Source organism: Aricia agestis, chromosome 10 (genome assembly GCF_905147365.1).
Source record: "Aricia agestis chromosome 10, ilAriAges1.1, whole genome shotgun sequence".
NCBI lineage: Eukaryota > Metazoa > Arthropoda > Insecta > Lepidoptera > Lycaenidae > Aricia > Aricia agestis.
In genome coordinates this window covers 6,770,098-6,791,972 of record NC_056415.1, presented here as the reverse complement: position 1 = coordinate 6,791,972, position 21,875 = coordinate 6,770,098, and the positions used below count along the sequence as shown (strand labels likewise).

The 21,875-nt window shown below is 34.1% G+C and overlaps 1 protein-coding gene across 1 annotated transcript in view; it reads left to right on the top strand.

The window, feature by feature from the left end:
• The window catches only part of LOC121731059 (transcription cofactor vestigial-like protein 4), a 58,226-nt gene extending 53,046 nt beyond the window's left edge, over positions 1-5,180 (top strand). Inside the window, exons 5-6 of the mRNA XM_042120378.1 lie at positions 2,998-3,114; positions 3,773-5,180. Of these exons, the coding sequence (XP_041976312.1) occupies positions 2,998-3,114; positions 3,773-4,191 (536 nt within the window). The 3' untranslated portion in view covers positions 4,192-5,180. The remainder of the gene's footprint in view (positions 1-2,997; positions 3,115-3,772) is intronic.
• Positions 5,181-21,875: the final 16,695 nt, after the last annotated feature.

The window sequence follows — 21,875 nt, the reverse complement described above, 5'->3', positions numbered from 1 at the left end:
CGATGGGTTGCCTCTTACTTGTCTAATCGTTCTCAGGCGGTTGTAATGGGCGGATACAAGTCTGATTACATACAGGTTCCTTCAGGCGTGCCTCAAGGATCACATTTAGGACCACTCTTCTACAACGCGTACATTTATGACATTCATTTATATTTACTTTATACCCGTCATTTATCGTACGCTGACGATAAAAAAATATATTTAAGTATATCATCAATTAATGACTGTGAGAAACTACAAAACGATTTAAACAGAATATACAATTACTATCAACAAAATAAAATCTCCGTGAACGTAAGTAAATGCCAATGCATATCTTTTAGTCGTAAGAAATCACCTATAATTTACAATTACATGTTTAATGGTGTTCCTATAAAACGAGTTAACATAGTAAAGGATCTAGGTGTTTTATTTGATTCTAAAATGAATATGGTTGAACATATTGACTCGATAGTATGTAAATCCTACAAAAACTTAGGTTTTATTATAAGAACTTGCAAACCATTCAATCATATTCTTAGTTTAAAAGTACTTTATTACGCATATGTCAGGAGTATATTAGAGTATGCTTGTCAAGTGTGGCAACCCTATTATGCTGTCCACATCAGCAAAATCGAAAGAATCCAAAAGAAATTTGTAAAATATATAAATTTCAGAATTAAAAATAAAGTTACCAACTACACAGACATCTGCCGGACTTATAACCTACTATCTCTTGAGGATAGACGTTCTCTAATGAATATGAGCCTACTCTTTGATATACTGCGAGGGCGTATAAACTGCCCAGAATTGCTTGCACAAATAACATTTAACACGCCAATTTATCGCACGAGAAACACCCCTATGCTTAGTGTGCCTTCGCATCGTACATCTTATGGCCAAAATGCTGTACTTACAAGAGTTGCAAAAAGTTACAATAAATACTTTTCTGAAGTTGACATTTTTGTTGGAAATAAAAAATCTTTTATGAACAAAATAAAAAGCATTTTATCTGGTGAGAGCGCTCATTAATTTCATCTTAATTTATTTTGAGTATTATTTTATGACTTTGCATGTGATATACCTATTCTGCTAGAAAGTTATATAAGTAATGATAATTAGTGTAAATGGAGTCAAAGTTATTTTTGGCTGTAATAGTTTCTATATTATTATCTTTATCATAATAAGTATGTATTGTAGTGTGACTAAACCATATCTTACCTCAACGCAACATTCCATGAAATGGTAGTGAGGCAATCTTAAGTTTTTTTTTTTTTCTTATCTACCCTCTCTTATATTATTTCTTCGTTTAAGTACATTGTATTACTTAAATTTATGTAATAGTAATTAGATGTTTTAAAATGATGTGTGTTTATACTTAGATATTCTAATTAAGTCGGTTTAAGCTTTAGTTTAGTATTTAAGCTGTATTTAAGTAGGTAACTTTAATTGACCTTTTAGTTAACTATACATTGTGTATTTAAACAGTTAGTTTTAAGGTTGTAGTTATCTTAATAAAATAAAATAAAAAAAAAAAAAAAAATAATATGATCTGCTTTCTGGGCTGCTATGCCTTAAGAGTAAAGACACATGTAGAGTCACTAGAGTCTACACTCTACAGTGTAAAGAGTAGAGACTCTCAGACGTGATCATCCCCGTTGATTCTATAAAGCCATTATTGGGAGCTGTTAGACCATATTCCTTTAGAAGTAGGCCAGCTAGGTACATTTTTTTTAGAAATTTCACTCTTGATTAAAATCCCAATCCTTCCCTCTTTGCAGTTCTAAAAATGTCATTCAATAAAAAGTTCTCGACATTTACAGCATTTTAACCAAAATTTATGTTAAATGCTGTAAATTGACTTATTTAACTGGCATTTAGTTGAGGCAACCTGACACTAAATAGTAAATAGGTTAACCCTATAAAGCGCGAGTTAAATCATATTACGATGAGCAAACGGGAGATGCGCTAAGTGCATAAAACTTATATACTTACTAACTGTATTGGTTTATATACGTGACACGTTTATGAGCTAAATATGCAAGTATAATATTCAGAAGGTAGAGACACTAAACATAATCCTGAGTTATCCGTATTTATTTATTTATTTATTTATGCTTTTTGCACAATGTTGGTACATAGGCGGACTTAATGCCAGATGGCATTCTCTACCAGTCAACCTTTAGGTGTCCAGAAACAAAATTGTGTAGGTGCCAATGCCCAATAGTGCGAAAGGATGAAGAAAATAAATAAAATAAATGAAGAGTAATCTAAATATAACTTAAGTCATAAGCAAACATTATACCTAATAGAGTGATACTATCCTACTTAATACTATAAAAAAATATATATAATACCTAATCTATTAATACAAAATATTATTTATTATTTTTACATAAAATATCAAAAGTACTTTATATAATTTAAAAATACTAGTACATATTATATATTATTTATTTATATACCTACTTATATACTGAAATAATAATATATAAGTATATTATATATATTTTATAAAATAATAATAATATAAGTATAAAAACTATCATAGATTACAATAATTATTTAATACTTTTCTGCCAATTGCTTTAAATAAAACTCACGTATTTTAAGCCAAACGAAATTATTATCCAATGTATAGAGTTGTATACTCCGTGACCTCCAAGATACTTAGGACTGAAGGCTTCTCAGCCAGCATAGGTGGATATTTGTCCCATCACACTAACTGGTCTTAACTACATACCACATTTTAATTCATCATCATCATATCAGCCTATAGTCGTCCACTGCTGGACATAGGCTTCTCTCAATGACCTCATTTGGGGTGTAGGTCGACCTCGGACTAGGTAGGACGACGATCTTCGTTTAGTTGCGGGTCCATGTTGGATGCGAGTAGCAGGATATCGGTCATCTTGGCGTTCATTGAGAGAGGCCTATGTCCAGCATATATCCTCCCAAACACAGGCTATAATACAACCACAACCCACAGTTTTTAACGTTCTATCATCCCAATTTCAGCGCCTCCAGAATACCCGGGTCCGAAGTACGAGGCGCCGATCGACATGCGACTGTCGAGGCCCGCGCCGCCGCCGTACAACAGACCTTCAGTGATTAAGACGAATGATGCGCCACCTGGTGAGTTTTCATAATCATTTATTTATCCCCATCGATCCCCAAACGGCAACCGGCTGCCGCATAATAATTGAAAATCTATTGTGTCTGTGATACCCACGCTGGAGCTATTAATAGTAAAAGGTTTAATAGCTATACTTAGTCAAAATAAACCAGGACTGCCGCTATGAAAATCAGCACCTATCCTGGGGAATTTCGCATTGTTGTAGAGGCATATACGTCTACTCGTCTGGCAAATGTTGCATAAAGAGTGATAAAGGGTTCAAAGTTATTAGAACGGTCGCGACACTAGCTTGCTCAGTCTCCTGTCTGTCTATCATCAAATTCTGTAACTCACAGTCAGAACTACTGACTCATAAGTCATAAGTTATAACAATCGTTCTGTTGAAATGGTGAAGTCTCATTAGAACAAACAATAATTATATTATTATGTTAAATACGAGAAATATGAAATACACACAATGCTTGTCACATAAATCACATTGTCATAATATAATGTTAAAATACTAAAAACTTATCTCTAAATGGATCTTAAACTTAATATATTATGCAAGTATCCTCAGGGTCAATTCAGACCGCAATGCGACGCGTAGATGCATTCCTAAATTTGAATTGACCCTTAGACGTTTGATTTTATAATAATCCATTCTTTTAATTTCAGGATCAGTGTCAATGTGCGACCCGGTCATTGACGAACACTTCAGGCGCTCACTCGGCGACGACTACATGAATCTATTCAAGAAAGACAACGCCCAGCCCGGACCCAAACCCAACACTAAAGACCGGGCCAGCAGCCCCATACAATTCACCAACGAGGAGCCCACCAAACCCGTCAAAATAATCGCCATGGAGGTAGACGATGCCAGCATTTCCGTGGATGACCATTTCGCTAAAGCCTTGGGTGACACCTGGAAACAAATTCAGACATCTAGAAAGGAGACGGAGAAACCCACGTCTAGCAAAGGAGTAGATGACCACTTCAGCAAGGCTCTAGGAGATACTTGGAAGAAGATACAATCGGCTAAATTAGAGGAAAAGAAAGATCAAAAAATAATCACCAGGAGCGGTGTAGTGATATAGATTTATGGCATCGTAAATTCTCTTGATATCGTAAACGCGGTTCGACCGCTTCGACGGCTTCGTCTTTTTATGATGTTCATAAATTGGCACAAATATTTAGCGCGAAATTGCGATGGAAGGCGGGGCCGTCCTTAATTGTATGGAACAATAACGATGGAAGATATTTGTAGAGAATTAGGGAATGAAAATAAACATTCATTACTAACTTATTAATACAGATATTAGGCGGCGTTAAACTGTACAAGGTTGCTTGTCTATGTCTGGCACATTGGCAAAATCACAATGACGGTCAAAGACAACAGACTAAATATTTATTAGTAAGAAGGGTAACATAATTTACGTGACATTGTTATTACATATTCTACTACATTGTGAATTTCAATACCAATATTTTGTCATGTTAGAACCATAATTTAAGAAGTGAATTTTAATTTATTTGTGCACACACACATTATTTTGTATCTGTTGCCGTCTGCGTCTGTAATGGGCCAACTCCATGACAGTGTTACCTAAGACTCTATTCACACTATAGTCATTTAGTCACCATACACAAGTCATACCTCAATATAAGCGCTTTGCATGATTCATTAGTTGTAAATAGTTTATAATACTTCGAATATATTAGAGTTTCCTCTATGTTCCTTTATATGTACGTTAAGTCTAGTTTAAGTTATGTACAGATGTATTATATACATGTGTGATTCCTTAAGGTTATATGGTTGTATATAAGTATGCTTAACTTATTATGTGGTTTTTGCAGAAGCAAAATGTTTAGATTAGTTTTAAGTACTTATTGAAGATGGTTATAGAGAGTAGATGTAATATTTCAGTCTTAAAAAGGTCAAAATGTATAAGTATGTCGATTGTAAGTTACAACACAGATTTGATAAGTCTAGAAAACGATGACAGCAAAATGGTATTCCCAATAATTTCTAGCCAGCGTCAGCCGCGTCTAGATTGGCCTAAAATCCAAAAAAATCGTCTTATATTGACATGATAAATTGATAGTCTAAGTTAAATATGAAATTGGTGTACTAATCTTAAAGGGCCTAAAACTTAATGCATCAAAAACCCATTCTGGTTATTTGTTTCATCTAATCAGTTTCCAAAAACACTTTTAGAAGGTATTCTTACCATTTTGAAATTTTAAAGAGGTTAGTTTAATATTTTTTATTACTTTTTAACATTTTTAAAGTTTCATGAAAAACGGGCTGGATCGAACAAGGAACATACTGCATTAATTTTGCATTAGACTAGTTACTAGTAGAATCGCTACATTCTATAGGTTTCTGTGTCCCTTCAGTAACATATTTTCGTTTAAAGGGACATAAAAATATCTAAAATATTGAAATGTGTAGTAACTAATAGTAGAGGAGACCGAGGGAGATCGACCTTCACCGATCTGATAATCAGATGAGACGTATTTTTTATCAAGTATAATTTATAAACAAATATGCCTATAATTACTTGAAATTTTAAATTAACTTTAATTGATTTTTTTATCACTTTCATTCTTTTGATAACCAAATGAAATTTATTTAACTGATTAGTTTTTAACACACAGAATATGCCTCAGTAGGCTTGCCTACTCTTTTATGTGTATAGCTACCTGGCAAGCCGATGTGAACACTTGAACAGGTAAGTCAATATAGGTGACTCCATCGTTCTGCTAACTTATCCAAAGTTATATCAAATTTTAGATTATTTTATTACAAAATCAGTCATATAGATTTGCCTGCAAAAATCAAACTTAAAGTACTGTTGCCTAGCTAAAAAATAGCCATGAGCACTTTTAGATAGGCAAGTAATTATAAGACATATTTGTTTATAAATTATATTTGATAAAAAAAATGTCTCATCTGGTTATCAGATCGGTGAAGGTCGACCTCCCACCGGCTCTTAGACCATAATAATAGTTTTAACTTTCCGTCAATTATTGTAAATATTGCGTGCCTGGTATTTCTATGTGGCGTAAATGTTCGTGATATTTAAACCTACTTTACTTTAACTTTAATTTTAGTTTACATTTCTTTTAAAAGAGAATGTACAAACGATGGTTGTTCTTTTATTATAATGTATCAATAGCCAGTTGTAAGATTGTAAATAACGTTTTTCCTATTTATGCACTCTAGTTAAGTTTTGTCATCAAAGAATAAATACGCATAAATTAAATATATTTTTGTATTATTTATCTCCTATTTTCTCTGGAATAGACTTTAAATATTTTAATAACATAATTAATCAAATGCCTATATTTTATATTTTGCAAGCAAATATAGGTTTATTTTAACAAGCTGTAGAACTTTCAATTTAGATATTATAGCCTTATTTTCAATAAGTAGCTTTTAAAACTACATATTACATTACATTATTATTCATTTTATATAATATTCAGACTTATTTTTCTTTTACAACCAGTTTGATACAGTGTGGTTTAATCTTTGATACTTACCTAAAGTGCAGTTTTCAGTTGTTGAAGCGCTTAAAATATTCTAACCACAGATTATTAAATACATAGTTACCATGTTTATAAGTTTACGAGCTTTTGCCCGCGGCTTCGCTCGCGTTAAGAAGTATTATTATATACAAACTTTCATCCCCTATTTGAACCCCTTGGGGTTGGAATTTATCAAAATCCTTCTTTAGCGTATGCCTACGTTATAACATCTACCTGCATGCCAAATTTCAGCCCGATCCGTCCAGTGGTTTGGGGTGTGTGTTGATAGATCACTATGTCAATCAGTCAGTCACCTTTGAGTATTATATATATAGGTAGAAGATAACTAAATTTCAGCTATAATTTATTTGAAAACCAATTGCCTTTTAACCGTATACTTATAGCTTTATTTTAATGTACTCTCAAAAGATGAAAGCCTAAATTAGCATGCTATTTTGTAGTCGGTAGCTAGCAAGTACCTAACTCGCGGTAGTATACTGCGTGACTGGTGAGACATGTTCAATACTCGAGGACGTGTTGTTTGGCTATTATATTAGATGAAAAAAAATATCAATAATTGATCACTGATTAAATAATGTAGCTTAAAGTTAAATAATTATTTACCCAACACATGGACACCGCGCGTGGGAAGGGGTAGCGGCGGCGTGGTGTTTTTTTGGTGGCCGCATAGTATGCCTACTTCCCTAACCGCGTAATTTACTTTAGTGTCCATGATTCATTTATTTAAAGGGAAATTCGAAAAAAAAAATAAAGTACCTAATTTTATTAAGTACCTACATTTATAATGAGAATCGAGTACAGAGTACTCTCCTCAAATATTGAACACTTCTCACCACTCACCAGTCACGTTGTAGAGGCATAGATTCGAAAAATATACCTAAAAACAATATTATTTTAAACAGAAAATCTCGTTTAAGTTTTTGTTTACGGGAATACAAAGAGATTCTCTCTATTGTCTATTTCGAGAAAGGTTATGGTAAGTACAGCTATGTCAATTAACGTCCAGACTCCAGACTCCAGTCTGAGTCATACATATTTTCCTTAGCACTTGGACTTTTCATTTAGTCCAAGCATGGGCGTACAGTATATTATCTAGTACTTTCATCTATAAAAATTAAAAATAATAAACCCCCCCTGGCCCAGAACCTGGGTACGCCCATGAGTCCAAGTGCTAAGGTGCTGACAGGTGCTTCATATAAAATAGCAAAATTTTTCAAGACAGAAAGTTTGCTGCAAAAAAATATTAATCTACCTATACAGCGTGCTTTTTTTATGAAATAAGGGGGCAAACGAGCAAACGGGTCACCTTATGGAAAGCAACTTCCGTCGTCCATGGCACAATAGACATAACTACCTGTCTACTCTTCCCATGGACACTCGCAGCATCAGAAGAGCTGCAGGTTGCCGGCCTTTTAAGAGGGAATAGGGTAATAGGGGAGGATAGGGATGGGAAGAAATTAGGGGAGGGTAGGGAAGGAAATAGGGTAGGGGATTGGGCCTCCGGTAAACTGTAAAGAAACAGTGATAATATTCAGGTTGTATGTGTCCTCTGCATAGAGATTATAGAGTTCACTGTGAAAGTAACAGTGCTGAAATCTTTCGACTATGTTACTATGAGAAACGCTTCTAAGTCATGAAATTGGCCACGCAAAATTTAAATAAGTTACTCTTCCACCGCTGCTACTTTCACCGTTAACTTTTCACACAAGACCAGGGCTTGGAACCGGTATTTTATTAACCAGGTTAAACGCTCTTTTACCAGGTTTTTTGGGTAAGTGTTCGCTCGGAGCGAAACCGAGATGCGAGCGGTATTGCTTCTGAAATTAACCTGGTTAATTCCTCGCGGAAAATAACAAGAGCAGTGATCCCTTTCTAGTGCACCATCTAACAGCCAATAGGCCATATTTTGTTTTGAATGTGTGGACAATGGTTGACGGTGTGCGAGTGGGCGGGGCGAACATAATCGCGAACGGTTCTAACCGGTATTTTGAGCAGGAGCAGTTTCATTTTGCTCTTTGAACAAAACCTGGGGGCCTATTATGAGCTCTTAAATCCATTCACTTTACGTCCTTATACAGTCAGTATAAGGACGTAAAGTGAATAGATTTAAGAGCTCATAATAGGCCCCCAGGAATAATTTTGTGGGGTATGCGTGGAAGCCGCAAAGGAAGATGTTCCGACCAAGCGAGGTGTTATGCTCGGTCAGGCCGAAGCCCACGTGATACATTTCAGCTGTCCTAATAATAAATGTGAAGCTGCTGCATGGGATCCAGTGAGTCGGATAGCTGCCGTGCGGGGCCCAGCCACGTGCTGACCAGGAGAGATGTGCTCTGCTTGCTGACCGGTCGGTGGAGTAAGAAAGCCTATCGGGCTTTCTTGCGATGCCGATGCGGAGTCGCCCAGGCCAACAGGATCGCGACTTAACTAGGTTTCCGAGCCCTGCATAGGACTCATACACACCCTAAGGCCAGCCCCGGATCTTCAATTTTTTTTATGCGGGGCAAAAACTGAAAAATGCCGCCCCACCTACTTACTTATGTTTATTTTCACCTTTATCATCCATATAATTTCAGCTATCAATAATATGTATATTTAACAGGGTAGGCAGTGGCGGATTTACCAATAGGCTAAGTAGGCTGGAGCCTATAATAGGGCGGCAGATTTAGAGGGGCGGCAAATTTAGCCCCATTTTTTTATCTTACAGAAATAAAAAATCCCACCAAAAACATTTCTTGTAAAATATTGCCGAGACGACCACATAAGGTTTACCCTGTGAAAAAGATATGAGATCTGATGTAGAGCCTATTAGCTTCTGAATCTACACGGCCTAACTCTACTGACACTAACTTAAACAAATTCTACATACCAGTAAATATGTAAGGTTTCGCCGTTTCGCTACCGCACAGGGTGAAACCTTGTGTGGTCGTCTCAGCAAACATTTTCAAAAAATGTTTTTGGTGGCTTGTGGGATATGATTGTGAACTAAACTAACGTATTGAATTTCAAAGGTCAGTAGAATTTCAAAGGGGCGGCAAAAATTGAATAGCCTACATGCGGCAAATCTGTAAATCCGCCACTGAGGATAGGGTTTTAAAGCGAGCGAGAGTCGGGCGCGTATTTTGAACTACGCCTACGCGCCTCGCGAATAATAAAGGTGCGTGTGTTAGAAAATGAAATAAGAATATAGAATTGAGATTATAATAGTAACAATTAAACAAAGGAATAAAGAAATTACAATAGTTTGAAAAGTAAGGTTATCAAAAATGTGGCAAATAACTAGGTTATTTAGCTGTACCTCGAAGAAGATGAAAGTATTTGTTATCTGTGAAATATGCACCTCGAAGTAGATAAAAATGATTATTATCTGTGAAACATGATAAGGAAGTTTTGGTTCATTTAGATACTTATTTATCTAATTATCGACACTTAATGTTTATTTCAGTTAGAAGTTGTTATTTATAATATTGTTGCAATTAAAGATATGTTATAAATGTATTGTTCGAAATATCTAGGATATTTCGAACATAAATACTTAAATGAGAAATAAAACGTTTAGAGGGCTCACACATTGTATTATCCAATAGAAATGTTATGGTTGGCTGATTGGATAAAGGGAATATTTCCGGTCAAATTAAAATAATATTTAATAATTAAAATATCATACAAGATATAATATTGACTTATTATTGATTGGTCAATGGGTTTAGCCAATAGATGGAAATATCCCCTGGTCAAAGCCAAACCCGGGATATTTAAGCCATAGAAAGTCGTAATTGGGTCACTTTCCCTGGTGACCTGGAGACGACTGAACAGTGAGATAAGTACTTTTCTATTGTAATTATTATCCGCCATATTTTATTGTATTTGTGTTGCTCTGTGTTTATTAGGTGGATAATATTACTTAAATGTTATTTGATTATTGGTTATGCCTTTGCTATTATTGTTAGTGACTTGATTGTTGTGTGTACTGTGTTTTGTATTGTAATTTATACTGTTGAAAAGAATATTTAGACCCACCGAGTTTCTTGCTGGTTCTTCTCGGTGGGAAGGTCACTGAACCAGTGGTAGGGCCTTGGACCGACAATAAACATATTCTATCGTCTATATATTTTTTTATTTAACTACCCTCACTTCTGATGACCATAATCTTTAATGTTAATAATTATCAGTTAATTTTGATATTTCTAACCTTTGAGTAAGTAATTATTACATAGAGTCGTCCTATTTCTGTCATCAGAAGTGGGATACTTAATCTACGTCCACTGCGTTTTTACTAATCCCTGTTTTTTTTCTGTTCTCGAGGGTTGATGTGAAGCTGTAACGGCCGCCGTAGGCAGGAGGCCTACGGCGGTAAAGAAGACCCGCACCGTCGCGTCATGTGTCGTCGCGACGTCGTGTGTCGTCGCGTCGCCGCGTGTAGTCGCGTCGCCGCGTGTCGTCGCGTCGTCGTTTGTCATCACGTCGTCATGACGTGTCGTCGTGTCGGCCCACGCCAGGGCTGCTGTTTGCCATCGATTTAGAAAAACGAGAAATTCTGAAGGTACCCACAATTTGCAGTTTAAAAGTTAAAGTCAAAGCTTTATTCAGAACTGCTAATGTATTATATTGTAATGAGCAAAAATTTAGTATAATATCATGATATGTAAGGAGAAACGTAGTTGTAAAAATATGATTAATAGTAATGTGTAAGATGATTATTATTATGGTTGTTTTAAAATTCAGTTTTAAACTTTACAATTTCCCTAATTGAACTTTTTATTAAGAACACTAAAATTGCTGTATTTAATCTCAAATAATAGACATATTTTGTGGTAGAATAATGGAAGTAAAGGTTCGAATCGCATCACTTAACAGTAATGTTAAAACTATACTCTCTGCTCGAGTTATTCTGATTGAGGATACGGCCCTTGCCGTAATAACGGTTATAATCAAAAACGTTTCAAATTAAATCATCAAAATATGAGCAAGTCGGTAAAAAATATTAGTTATTTTAATTGTAATCAACTAGGCCATATAAATAATCAATGCGAATCGTTTTCAAATAATAATTTTCAGAATGACAAGAAAAAAAAAGCGGGTAGGTTATACTTTCCTATTTAAATAAGATTATTTTTTTAGATCAAGCGAATTTAAGTTAACCAAAGTACCTACGTATTTTTAAATTTAGATGTCGATGCCTTTTTCGATACCGATTCTTATTTCTTAACGCCATTCTACAAATACTTTAGTTGGAAAGTTTTTACTAAAATGAAAATTCCGATAAGGACAAAATATGATTTATCTCTCGAACTTGATATTTATGTGGCTGAGGATCACAGTCGTCGTTATGAGACATCATTCAATTTAAAGACATTCAGATTATTTTTACAGAATCTTAAATTTTTGTTGGCATTCTAATACCATTTTAAAATATTGAACAAGGCTTAGAATATTTACAAGAAAAACTATTTCAGCTGTAAGCTCGTCTGGTTTCACGATAAATATACAAAAAAATGGTAACCTACCTATTACATTGACAATATTGAAAAGTATTTAGGTTGGATGGTGTCATGCCAAGTGAAAGTAAATTTAAAGCCCTAGCTAGGTTCCCAATTCCCAGTATTAGGTACTGGTAGGTATTAAACAGGTTAGACAGTTTATGGGTCTTGCCACTTGTTTTGTAAAATTTGTTCCTGATGTTGCGTCACAAACATCATGTATATACTTATATTATTAGAACCTTAAAAAAAAAAATTCAGATAAATAGGAATGGGGTCTGCCCAAGACGTTGCTTGAAGTTATGTAATAAACTGCCTTATTTCTCGTACACTACTTACCATTTTTGACTCTAGACTTCCAATAGAATTACACACAGAAGCTAGTTCCATATCGCTATGGTCCGATTTAGTTTCAAAAACTGGGTAAAGAAAACAAAGTGGTTACTTATTTTAGCAAAATAACCATTAACCAAAAGAATCTAGATAATTATTGTTATTACTATTTAGAAATATTAGATATTTACAATGCTCTCAAGCATTTATTTAGGATTTATCCTATCGGTATAAAGTTCAAAATAGTTACGGACTGTAACGCTATTAAGTCAAAAAAAAATTTAAATAATACTTAATAGTCAATGTCGATCTCCTTAGTCAAAATTCAAAGTAGATTCGGAGGAAATAGAAATAAAAAAAAGGGGAAATAAACCTTATATAAATTGAAGATGATATTTCACATTCATAGTTAAAAAAAATGCTGAAATTAAATATTTAGAAATCCAAATCTTATTGACAAAATTAGCTGCAGGGATTTGGAATTTGGATAGAAATCGTTATCTAATACATGATATTTTTTATGCTTTAAACAAATATTTCCATTGTTAACGCACAATATTTAAAGCTGTAGGTACGTACTAAAAGGTTATAGATTAAGTTTATTAAAGCTCGTTTACGATGAAAACTGTCATGTTGGGGCGTTACTCACATTGTCTCGACAAGGTAGCACATAAAGTAGGACAGTACTTTTGGTTTCCAGGTATGATTAAATTTATTAAAAAAAATACATTTCCTATTGCTTAATCTGTATGAAATTGGAAAAGTCCATCAGGACCAAGGAAAGGTTTTTGGCATCCAATCGACAATCAAGCAGTTTCGTTTTCAATTCAATTCAATTTCTTTATTTGCAAAACGTGTGTTAGTAAAGACGTTACTGGAGTAGAACATGGTACCTTCACATTTGCCCAATTGGGCAGAACAATAGTTAGCTTATAAACTATACTATAATTTGAAATAAAAATATTAAGTACAATTATTCTTACAAATTTAGCAAGTATTATTAAATTTTCCAGATGTGTTATATAGAAGCAAATAATTTGTACCTACGTGGTTCACTTATAATATAACCAATAATTGTCAATAATAAATAATTAGACATAAATCTATTGCGGATGTTAATTATACTCATTATTTAATGATTATTTCATAGAGAAATAGTATTATTTTATAATTCAAGATAGGGATGATTAATTATGTTAAAAATTAACTTACAATTATTATTAATTATCAAATAAAAATATAATATCGTAGATTTCTTTAGAACATTAATTGAATTTTATAAAATTCATTTAGATTGTGCAGGTCCATTTAATGTATAACAATTTTAAGTTGTTGGGTAATAGTTTTACCGTTTCCATAAACCATGCCTTTAAATTCTCAAGAATTAATTCCAATAATAAGAGAAACTATAACGCTTTTGGCACAGTTTTTTTAGTTATTACATACCTTGGTACTAAATTTATTTCACATCAATTAAGAAGTCTCTTTAGAGAACTAAATAATAAATACAGATCATCATAATAATTATTACGATAGGTACTAGTACTTCTCTTGGCAATCGCCAAGTCGAAAGATATGTTTCGACAGTAATTACTTAATACATATGTTAAATTATGAACAATTTTCGAGTCATCGTCAGATTGGCCGAACGAACGGGCCATGAAAAGTACAACAGTCTAATAATATTATGTTTCGACTAAATATTATGTTATATTATGTACAATTTTCGAGTCATGGTCAGATTGGCCGAACGGGCCATGAAAAGTACAACAATCTATCAATAATACTTATATTAATGGGGGTAGAAGTCAGTGTTTAAGTATTAGGGTAAAATGAAGGTCTTAATGATGATAACTATATATCAAAATATGTCTGATCGCGAGTTAGCAAAACGTTTAGTACAAGTAGCAAAATATAAGTTTAAACAGCGTTTGATCGGTCGAGAAGAAATCAAAAAGACGAAGGTAGGTGATCTGGTAAATGTGAACCAAGATCATAGACGAAATTATTAATTAGGACAAAAGTTTAAAGTTTGTATGAAGTTTGTTATTCTTCCAAATAGTCGCTTCTCTCTAAGAGATATAGTTACTTTACGGGATATATAATGGTAACGAAAAGAAAGGTCAGTTTTCGCCAGGAGAGTGGGTCAGTGAAAAACATTGCTGTTAAAGATGCTATAAAATAGATAGTAATTAATAATCTATAAATGATTTAATACCTTGCTGTTAAGGATGAAACTATTTTTGTACTGTAATAATTATTGGAAATGGAATTATTATGAATAATTAATAATTATGTTTATCGTAATATGTACTAGCGAATTCTGAAATGATTTTGGATATTGTGGAGTACTATTATAATATATTCTGTGATATTGTTATAATCTCAGTTTGTTTTTAAGTTGCATATGATTTTAGTTCGATTGAACATGAAGTTCACTGTTGAATTGATGATATAGATGGCAATTTCATAGATAACATAGATAAGGCCTGATGAAAATGGAATTGACATTGGGAATACATAATGGCGAACAACCCATCCCTTTGTTATAAGTATGTATTTAAGCTTTCCCGGTTTGTCCTAGGTTACATGTTACCGGTTGATAGCGAGGCTATCTGTTGTTTGAGATGGTGACGTGGCGCGGCCACGGTATGGGATTGTTTAATGCTTAAACTTATTTAGTTGGCATTGGGAATACATAATGGCGAACAACCCATCCCTTTGTTATAAGTACTTAAGCTTTCCCAGTTTATCTTAAGTGACGTGTTACCGGTTGATAGCGAGGCTATCGGTTGTTTGGGAGTTGGACAGTGTGGCGCGGCCACGATATGGGATTGCTTAAATAAAGGTTTGAAGTAATAATTAAAGTAAAAAGTAAACGCTTCGAGTCGAAGCTTTATCAGAATGGCCGGATAAATAAATAGAATGGAAAACAAAGCGATTTTATGTTATCTATGACTGGAGATTGTTTTGGCAAAAATTTTTTTTGTAGCTTCTAGGCGAAGCATTATCAGTATGGCCGTGTTAGAAAATGAAATAAGAATATAGAATTGAGATTATAATAGTAACAATTAAACAAAGGAATAAAGAAATTACAATAGTTTGAAAAGTAAGGTTATCAAAAATGTGGCAAATAACTAGGTTATTTAGCTGTACCTCGAAGAAGATGAAAGTATTTGTTATCTGTGAAATATGCACCTCGAAGTAGATAAAAATGATTATTATCTGTGAAACATGATAAGGAAGTTTTGGTTCATTTAGATACTTATTTATCTAATTATCGACACTTAATGTTTATTTCAGTTAGAAGTTGTTATTTATAATATTGTTGCAATTAAAGATATGTTATAAATGTATTGTTCGAAATATCTAGGATATTTCGAACATAAATACTTAAATGAGAAATAAAACGTTTAGAGGGCTCACACATTGTATTATCCAATAGAAATGTTATGGTTGGCTGATTGGATAAAGGGAATATTTCCGGTCAAATTAAAATAATATTTAATAATTAAAATATCATACAAGATATAATATTGACTTATTATTGATTGGTCAATGGGTTTAGCCAATAGATGGAAATATCCCCTGGTCAAAGCCAAACCCGGGATATTTAAGCCATAGAAAGTCGTAATTGGGTCACTTTCCCTGGTGACCTGGAGACGACTGAACAGTGAGATAAGTACTTTTCTATTGTAATTATTATCCGCCATATTTTATTGTATTTGTGTTGCTCTGTGTTTATTAGGTGGATAATATTACTTAAATGTTATTTGATTATTGGTTATGCCTTTGCTATTATTGTTAGTGACTTGATTGTTGTGTGTACTGTGTTTTGTATTGTAATTTATACTGTTGAAAAGAATATTTAGACCCACCGAGTTTCTTGCTGGTTCTTCTCGGTGGGAAGGTCACTGAACCAGTGGTAGGGCCTTGGACCGACAATAAACATATTCTATCGTCTATATATTTTTTTATTTAACTACCCTCACTTCTGATGACCATAATCTTTAATGTTAATAATTATCAGTTAATTTTGATATTTCTAACCTTTGAGTAAGTAATTATTACATAGAGTCGTCCTATTTCTGTCACGTGCAGCACGTCTCACTCCGCGCTCAGGGTATTGGTCAAGTTGATATGGCCATGAAATTGCTGTACTTGTGCTATTATTTATTCCGTGGTCAAAGTTAAATAAATGATGAGTTGTCCATTGGTCCGTGAAGTGTGAATTTGGCCGCCCCCTGAATTTAGGCCCCGGCTTGCCCCCTCCTAGATCCGGGGTTGCCTGAGGCCTAAAGTATACTTTGTTTTGTCGCACCCTGTGACCTGTGTCAAAAACAAAATATAGGAATTAAAAAAACGAATAAGGGAAAATATAATTGCAATTTGTAAATAAGGAGCCCTGCGAATATTAGAGGCAGGAATAAATTAATAAAAAAATCGGCCAAGTGCGAGTTGGACTTGCCCATGAAGGATTCCGCAGCAGCAATAAGGTTTATTTTTATGAAATTCAAAGGTAGTTTTTTATTTATTTTTTAAATTTTAAAGTTAGGTAAATTAAGGTTTACCATTTTATGACAATATGACGTATATATGTCGTAGGATGATTTGATAAATCGGATTATCGCGAAAATTCTAGGGACTTCGCGAAAACACGGATAATAAGATAATGCTGTTTATATTTTTCAATTTTTCTAAAAAAAGTTGGGTTTTTTGCGAAAACGCGAGTTGCCTTAGTTGCATTCATTGCACATTCTTAACGCTGATTGGCTTGATTTTTGCTTACTGGCTAACTCTTATTCTGATTGGTTACTATCTTTTTCTATATATATCTTTGAGGTATTACACCATAGAATTATAAAGGGTAAGAAATGACAATGCCTCTTCATAGGAACTTTACTTTTTATTTCACCTTTTTATCTCAACCATAACCTCAGTATTAGTTATTGGATCTGTTGAACTTTCAGCACTAATTTCACGTCTTGTATCAGTCATTTTGTATTTACAGACACACTTTTAGATACCTTTTCGCACTATTTTTCAAGTCCAACTGCAATTTTAAATACATAAAAAATATCAAAAACAGCTAGCAAAAACGATCACAAAAAAAACGCGTTGACAATGAATTGACATTTAAAACGTCAAGTCTTCAACCAATCAGAGAAGATGTTGTTGTGGCGCTTAAACCGACCAATCTGTGATTTTATTCGATTATTACTAACGATTTATTTCGCAATCTTACTAAGGCGACTCGCGTTTTCGCGAAAACACGACCTCTTGTCAGTAAGGTTGAAAAATGTAATCACCATTGTCTAATTATCCGTGTTTTCGCGAAGTCCCTGGAATTTTCTTGATAATTCGATTTATCAAATATCCTACGACATATAATATAAAAACTACATGCTAGATCTCGTTCAAACCAATTTTCGTAATGCTAGTTTTTATGGTAGGTACTGTACATCATATATTTTATTAGACTTATCATGAAGAAGTTACTCTTACTTTAGAAGTTAGAGGCAGGGCGGGGGCGGACACATTTTACCACTTTAGAAGAGTCTCTCTCGCAAACTACCAAGTTTAAATAGCTCTTATAGTTTCGGAGAAAAGTGGCTGTGACATACGGACGGACAGACAGACAGACATGACGAATCTATACCTAAGGTTTCCGTTTTTTTTTCATTTGGCTACAGAACCCTAAAAATAATCACTTTTTCGGAAGATAGAAGAAGAAGATTCATTATTTTGCATTCATGCATTCAGCACTCAGCAGGCTGTGAGTTGTGACGTCATGCGCTGTCTGATCGAATCGATAGCAATATGATCATAAGTGGGCCAAGGTGGGAATTGCATATTTTTCTTGCAATAAAAAATATTTTTTTCAATAATCTATAAAAATCTGTGTCTTTACTCTTTAATTGAGAGTTCAACTTTTTTGTTAAATCAACTGAATATTATAGTGCGAGCATTTTACGTAAAGCTCCTAGGCTAAAAAGGTCAATGACCGCTGCGGACACCTTATATTTTCATTTTGTTTTGACTATATTTTCATCTTCGTTGGACGTTGAGCTAACATAACATGTTTAAATTGCACGGAAACGGTAAATTCTTTTGTGTTTGCTTCACTCTGCTCTGCAGGAATATTAAACAAAAAAAACCGTGACCACGAAACACAATTTTATTTGATCTGATGGCAAAAAGTGAGAAAATAAATAATAGATCTAGCAACACCGGGGTAATTGAAATAAACCATTTTGATCCTTTTTTTTCTATAAAGCGCCTTATTCTGTGTGTGAAACATGCAAATGTAAAAATGTATCCAATGATCAAGGAAATTTTTTGAAAATCTGCCATCCGCTATCAGATCCTGGCAGACCCATACTGTATCTATACATAATATCATAATGAAATAAACTTAAAAATCAAAAACTAATGTCGTATTACGTTTCTGAACTGGCACATAAGTAATAATCGTTTCTTACATGTCATTTGAATACTAGACCGTATATATTTTCATAATAAATGGACCTGTCAAAGATCTAGGTTAAAGTTAACCCTGGGTTAGGTCATGTTTTTTCTCTTTCATTGACACGAAGAACAAATAGTGACATGATATTTAAAACCCAGGGTTAAGTTTACTTCAGTGTCACAGTTAGCAGATATTGGATATATTTTTTAACCCCTGTTTTATCTACGTCTAGACTTAAACAGCCATCTTTATTTCTTAAAGAACATTGCAAGCACTACAGCTAATCCTCATCATAATCTTTATTTGCTAGGAAAAACTTAGTAACAATAATTTAATCTTTTAATTTACTTAATAAACTATTTAATTAAACATAAAACTACTTTACTAAAACATGAAGTAGATATAAATCAATATGTCGGAGGAAGTCATGAGTCTGGTTGTTTTCTGATTACTGAATTTTAGAGGAAGTCATGAATAGTCATGAGTCTAGTTATTTTCTGATTGTTTGAAGTGTTGATTCTTCACGATTATGTTGCTTTAATAATGCCAACAAAATGGTACTTACATAAAATCTTAAAAAAATATTTTTTATGGTACCTACCCTACACATGAAGCGGTTGTGTTGTTTTGCGTCCACCCCATTGTGTCGGGTATCGTTGGATAGGTTTTTAAAAAAAATAATACGAGTATTCTTAGATAATTTACCGATTTAGGGATCCATTTATGAAATATGCAGTTTTAAGGTGAAAAAAATCGTTAGAGTCCAGTCCCTTCTACCCGTTAAACGGTTGCTTCTGGAAATGTGAAAAAACGGGAGGAGGAAATATGCTGAATTTAAAAGGAAAATTATCAGGGCTAAAGACTTTATAAATTATTGAGTAATAGTCGGTCAACTAAAAAAATGTATTCGGCGAAGTATAAAGGAACTTTTCGTTCAATAATTCCTTTGAACGTAACTGAGATGATGTTGTTAGTAGTGTTAAAACACGTTATAATTGTTATACTCGTACCTATTCATTGACTATACAAAAATTATTATCAAAAACTAGCTATACTACGGAACACTCTGGCCCGACATACACTTGGACGGTTTTTATATTTCATAATAAAAACGTTCAGGGAATATACAATACGACAATACTTATAACAACTATTTTAAATTTTTCAGGTATTCGAATTCTTAGAATTGCTCGAATAAAATTCATCTAAGTTTGGTCTTAATTCTAATCTTCGTAATTCTTCAGGCGAACTTTCTTCGACGAACAGCCACGTTCGAGCACTGAATTCGAATGGTGCTAGAGCTAATAATCTACCCACACACTCGAATGCAGTAAACAAACAATGGACTTGGCCATCAATTTTCATGAGCCATCCGCGATCCAATTTCTTCAGGAATTTGCGGGTCCGAACTACGTGAGATAGTGTTTGACCGATGCGGCTTCGGCTAGGCTTCGGCTCCAGCCACAATATCAATCGGCCAAACCTCTGCCGAGGCATCACTGGGATTTTTTTCCTGTAAAAAAAACAGTGAAGTTGAACAAATAGTAGCCATAATATCACTATTATCAAAATGGATTAACTAAACTTGGAGCCATTCTGGAATAAATACTGATTAATTTTCATTTTTAATTAACAAATTTAAACTTTTTTTACTAAAAAGTGGTGCTAGTTTCTTACACCGGTCCTTCTCACCGGTTTGGTTCTCGAGCTGCTGGTAGATCAATAATACCTAGGAGACTTCTTAATGAATATTATATTTTAGTATTCATACTTATAATTTTTTTTAATATAATTTATTTCAAGGTTTAGCTGTTTAGGCCGAAGCTTACGGTGATAACCAAAAACCGATTAATGGGCTTCGGCTTTTGCCAGAAATCGACGTTCGATTTCTACGTGAGAGTTACCTACATTCATAGTTAAAAGCATGAACCTTATTTCTTTGTGCATAAGGATCACGTTACAGGTAAAATTACCTAAAACGCAGTGGCGTAACTATAACATCTGGGGCCCGTGGCAAATTGATGGTTCCCTCATCAGTAAAAATCGTCACGTTAATTAATGTATTAAAATTTTCTGACCTCACGGGCTCTTGGGCCCCCCTTTTGAGTCGGGGGCCCGTGGCATTTTGCCAGCCTGCCGCCCTATAGTTACGCCACTGCTAAAACGGTCAGCATAATTGAATCATTCCACACACCTTTGACATAACACGGTGTTTATGTGATGTGTATTATACGAAAAAGTTCGCATGCCCCAGGATAAACAGCTTTTGTAAACGTAATACAATTTCCAAAGGACAAACAACATCAAAAACAAAACACAATTACAATCTCCCTGCCCTTATCATCATCACTATGAGCCAGCTACTTTTGTAAGCAATATTTACTCCTGTGTAGTAGGTACGGTTACTTGTAAAAAAATATTTATTACATCTAGGTGCTAGGTGCTGAGGCCTGAGGCTCTTCAGTATGAAACAGCAGATTTTTCTGTCGTAGCAAAAGATAACTATTAGCTTTGTCCACACTATGTCTTTTTCTGTTCATCAAGCATGCCGCGTTATAGCGCAGTCAACAGCGAACGTGAGGCATGCCCGCGACGCATGCCCTCTGACCGTATCCAAAACTTCAAAAAGGACAATATTGGCGTTGCGTTCCTTGACGCATATTTTAATTATTGAATGCGCCAATATGAAAGTTGGTGACGAAAATTGGAGATGAAAGTGCACAATGCAGACATAGCTATATTTTAGTATTTACTCTGGTAGACATGATGTAGACTGTAGACAAGGTATCTCGCCTTGTATCGCCAAGTTCTCCTGACTCTAGACTCTAGAGTCTAGACTCGAGTTCATATCTAGATCAGTAAATACAAAGAGTTTTAGAACAATATCTTTTATAGTGTAACTAAATGACGCCCGCAACTCCGTTGCGCCAAAATTCGTTATTCGCGC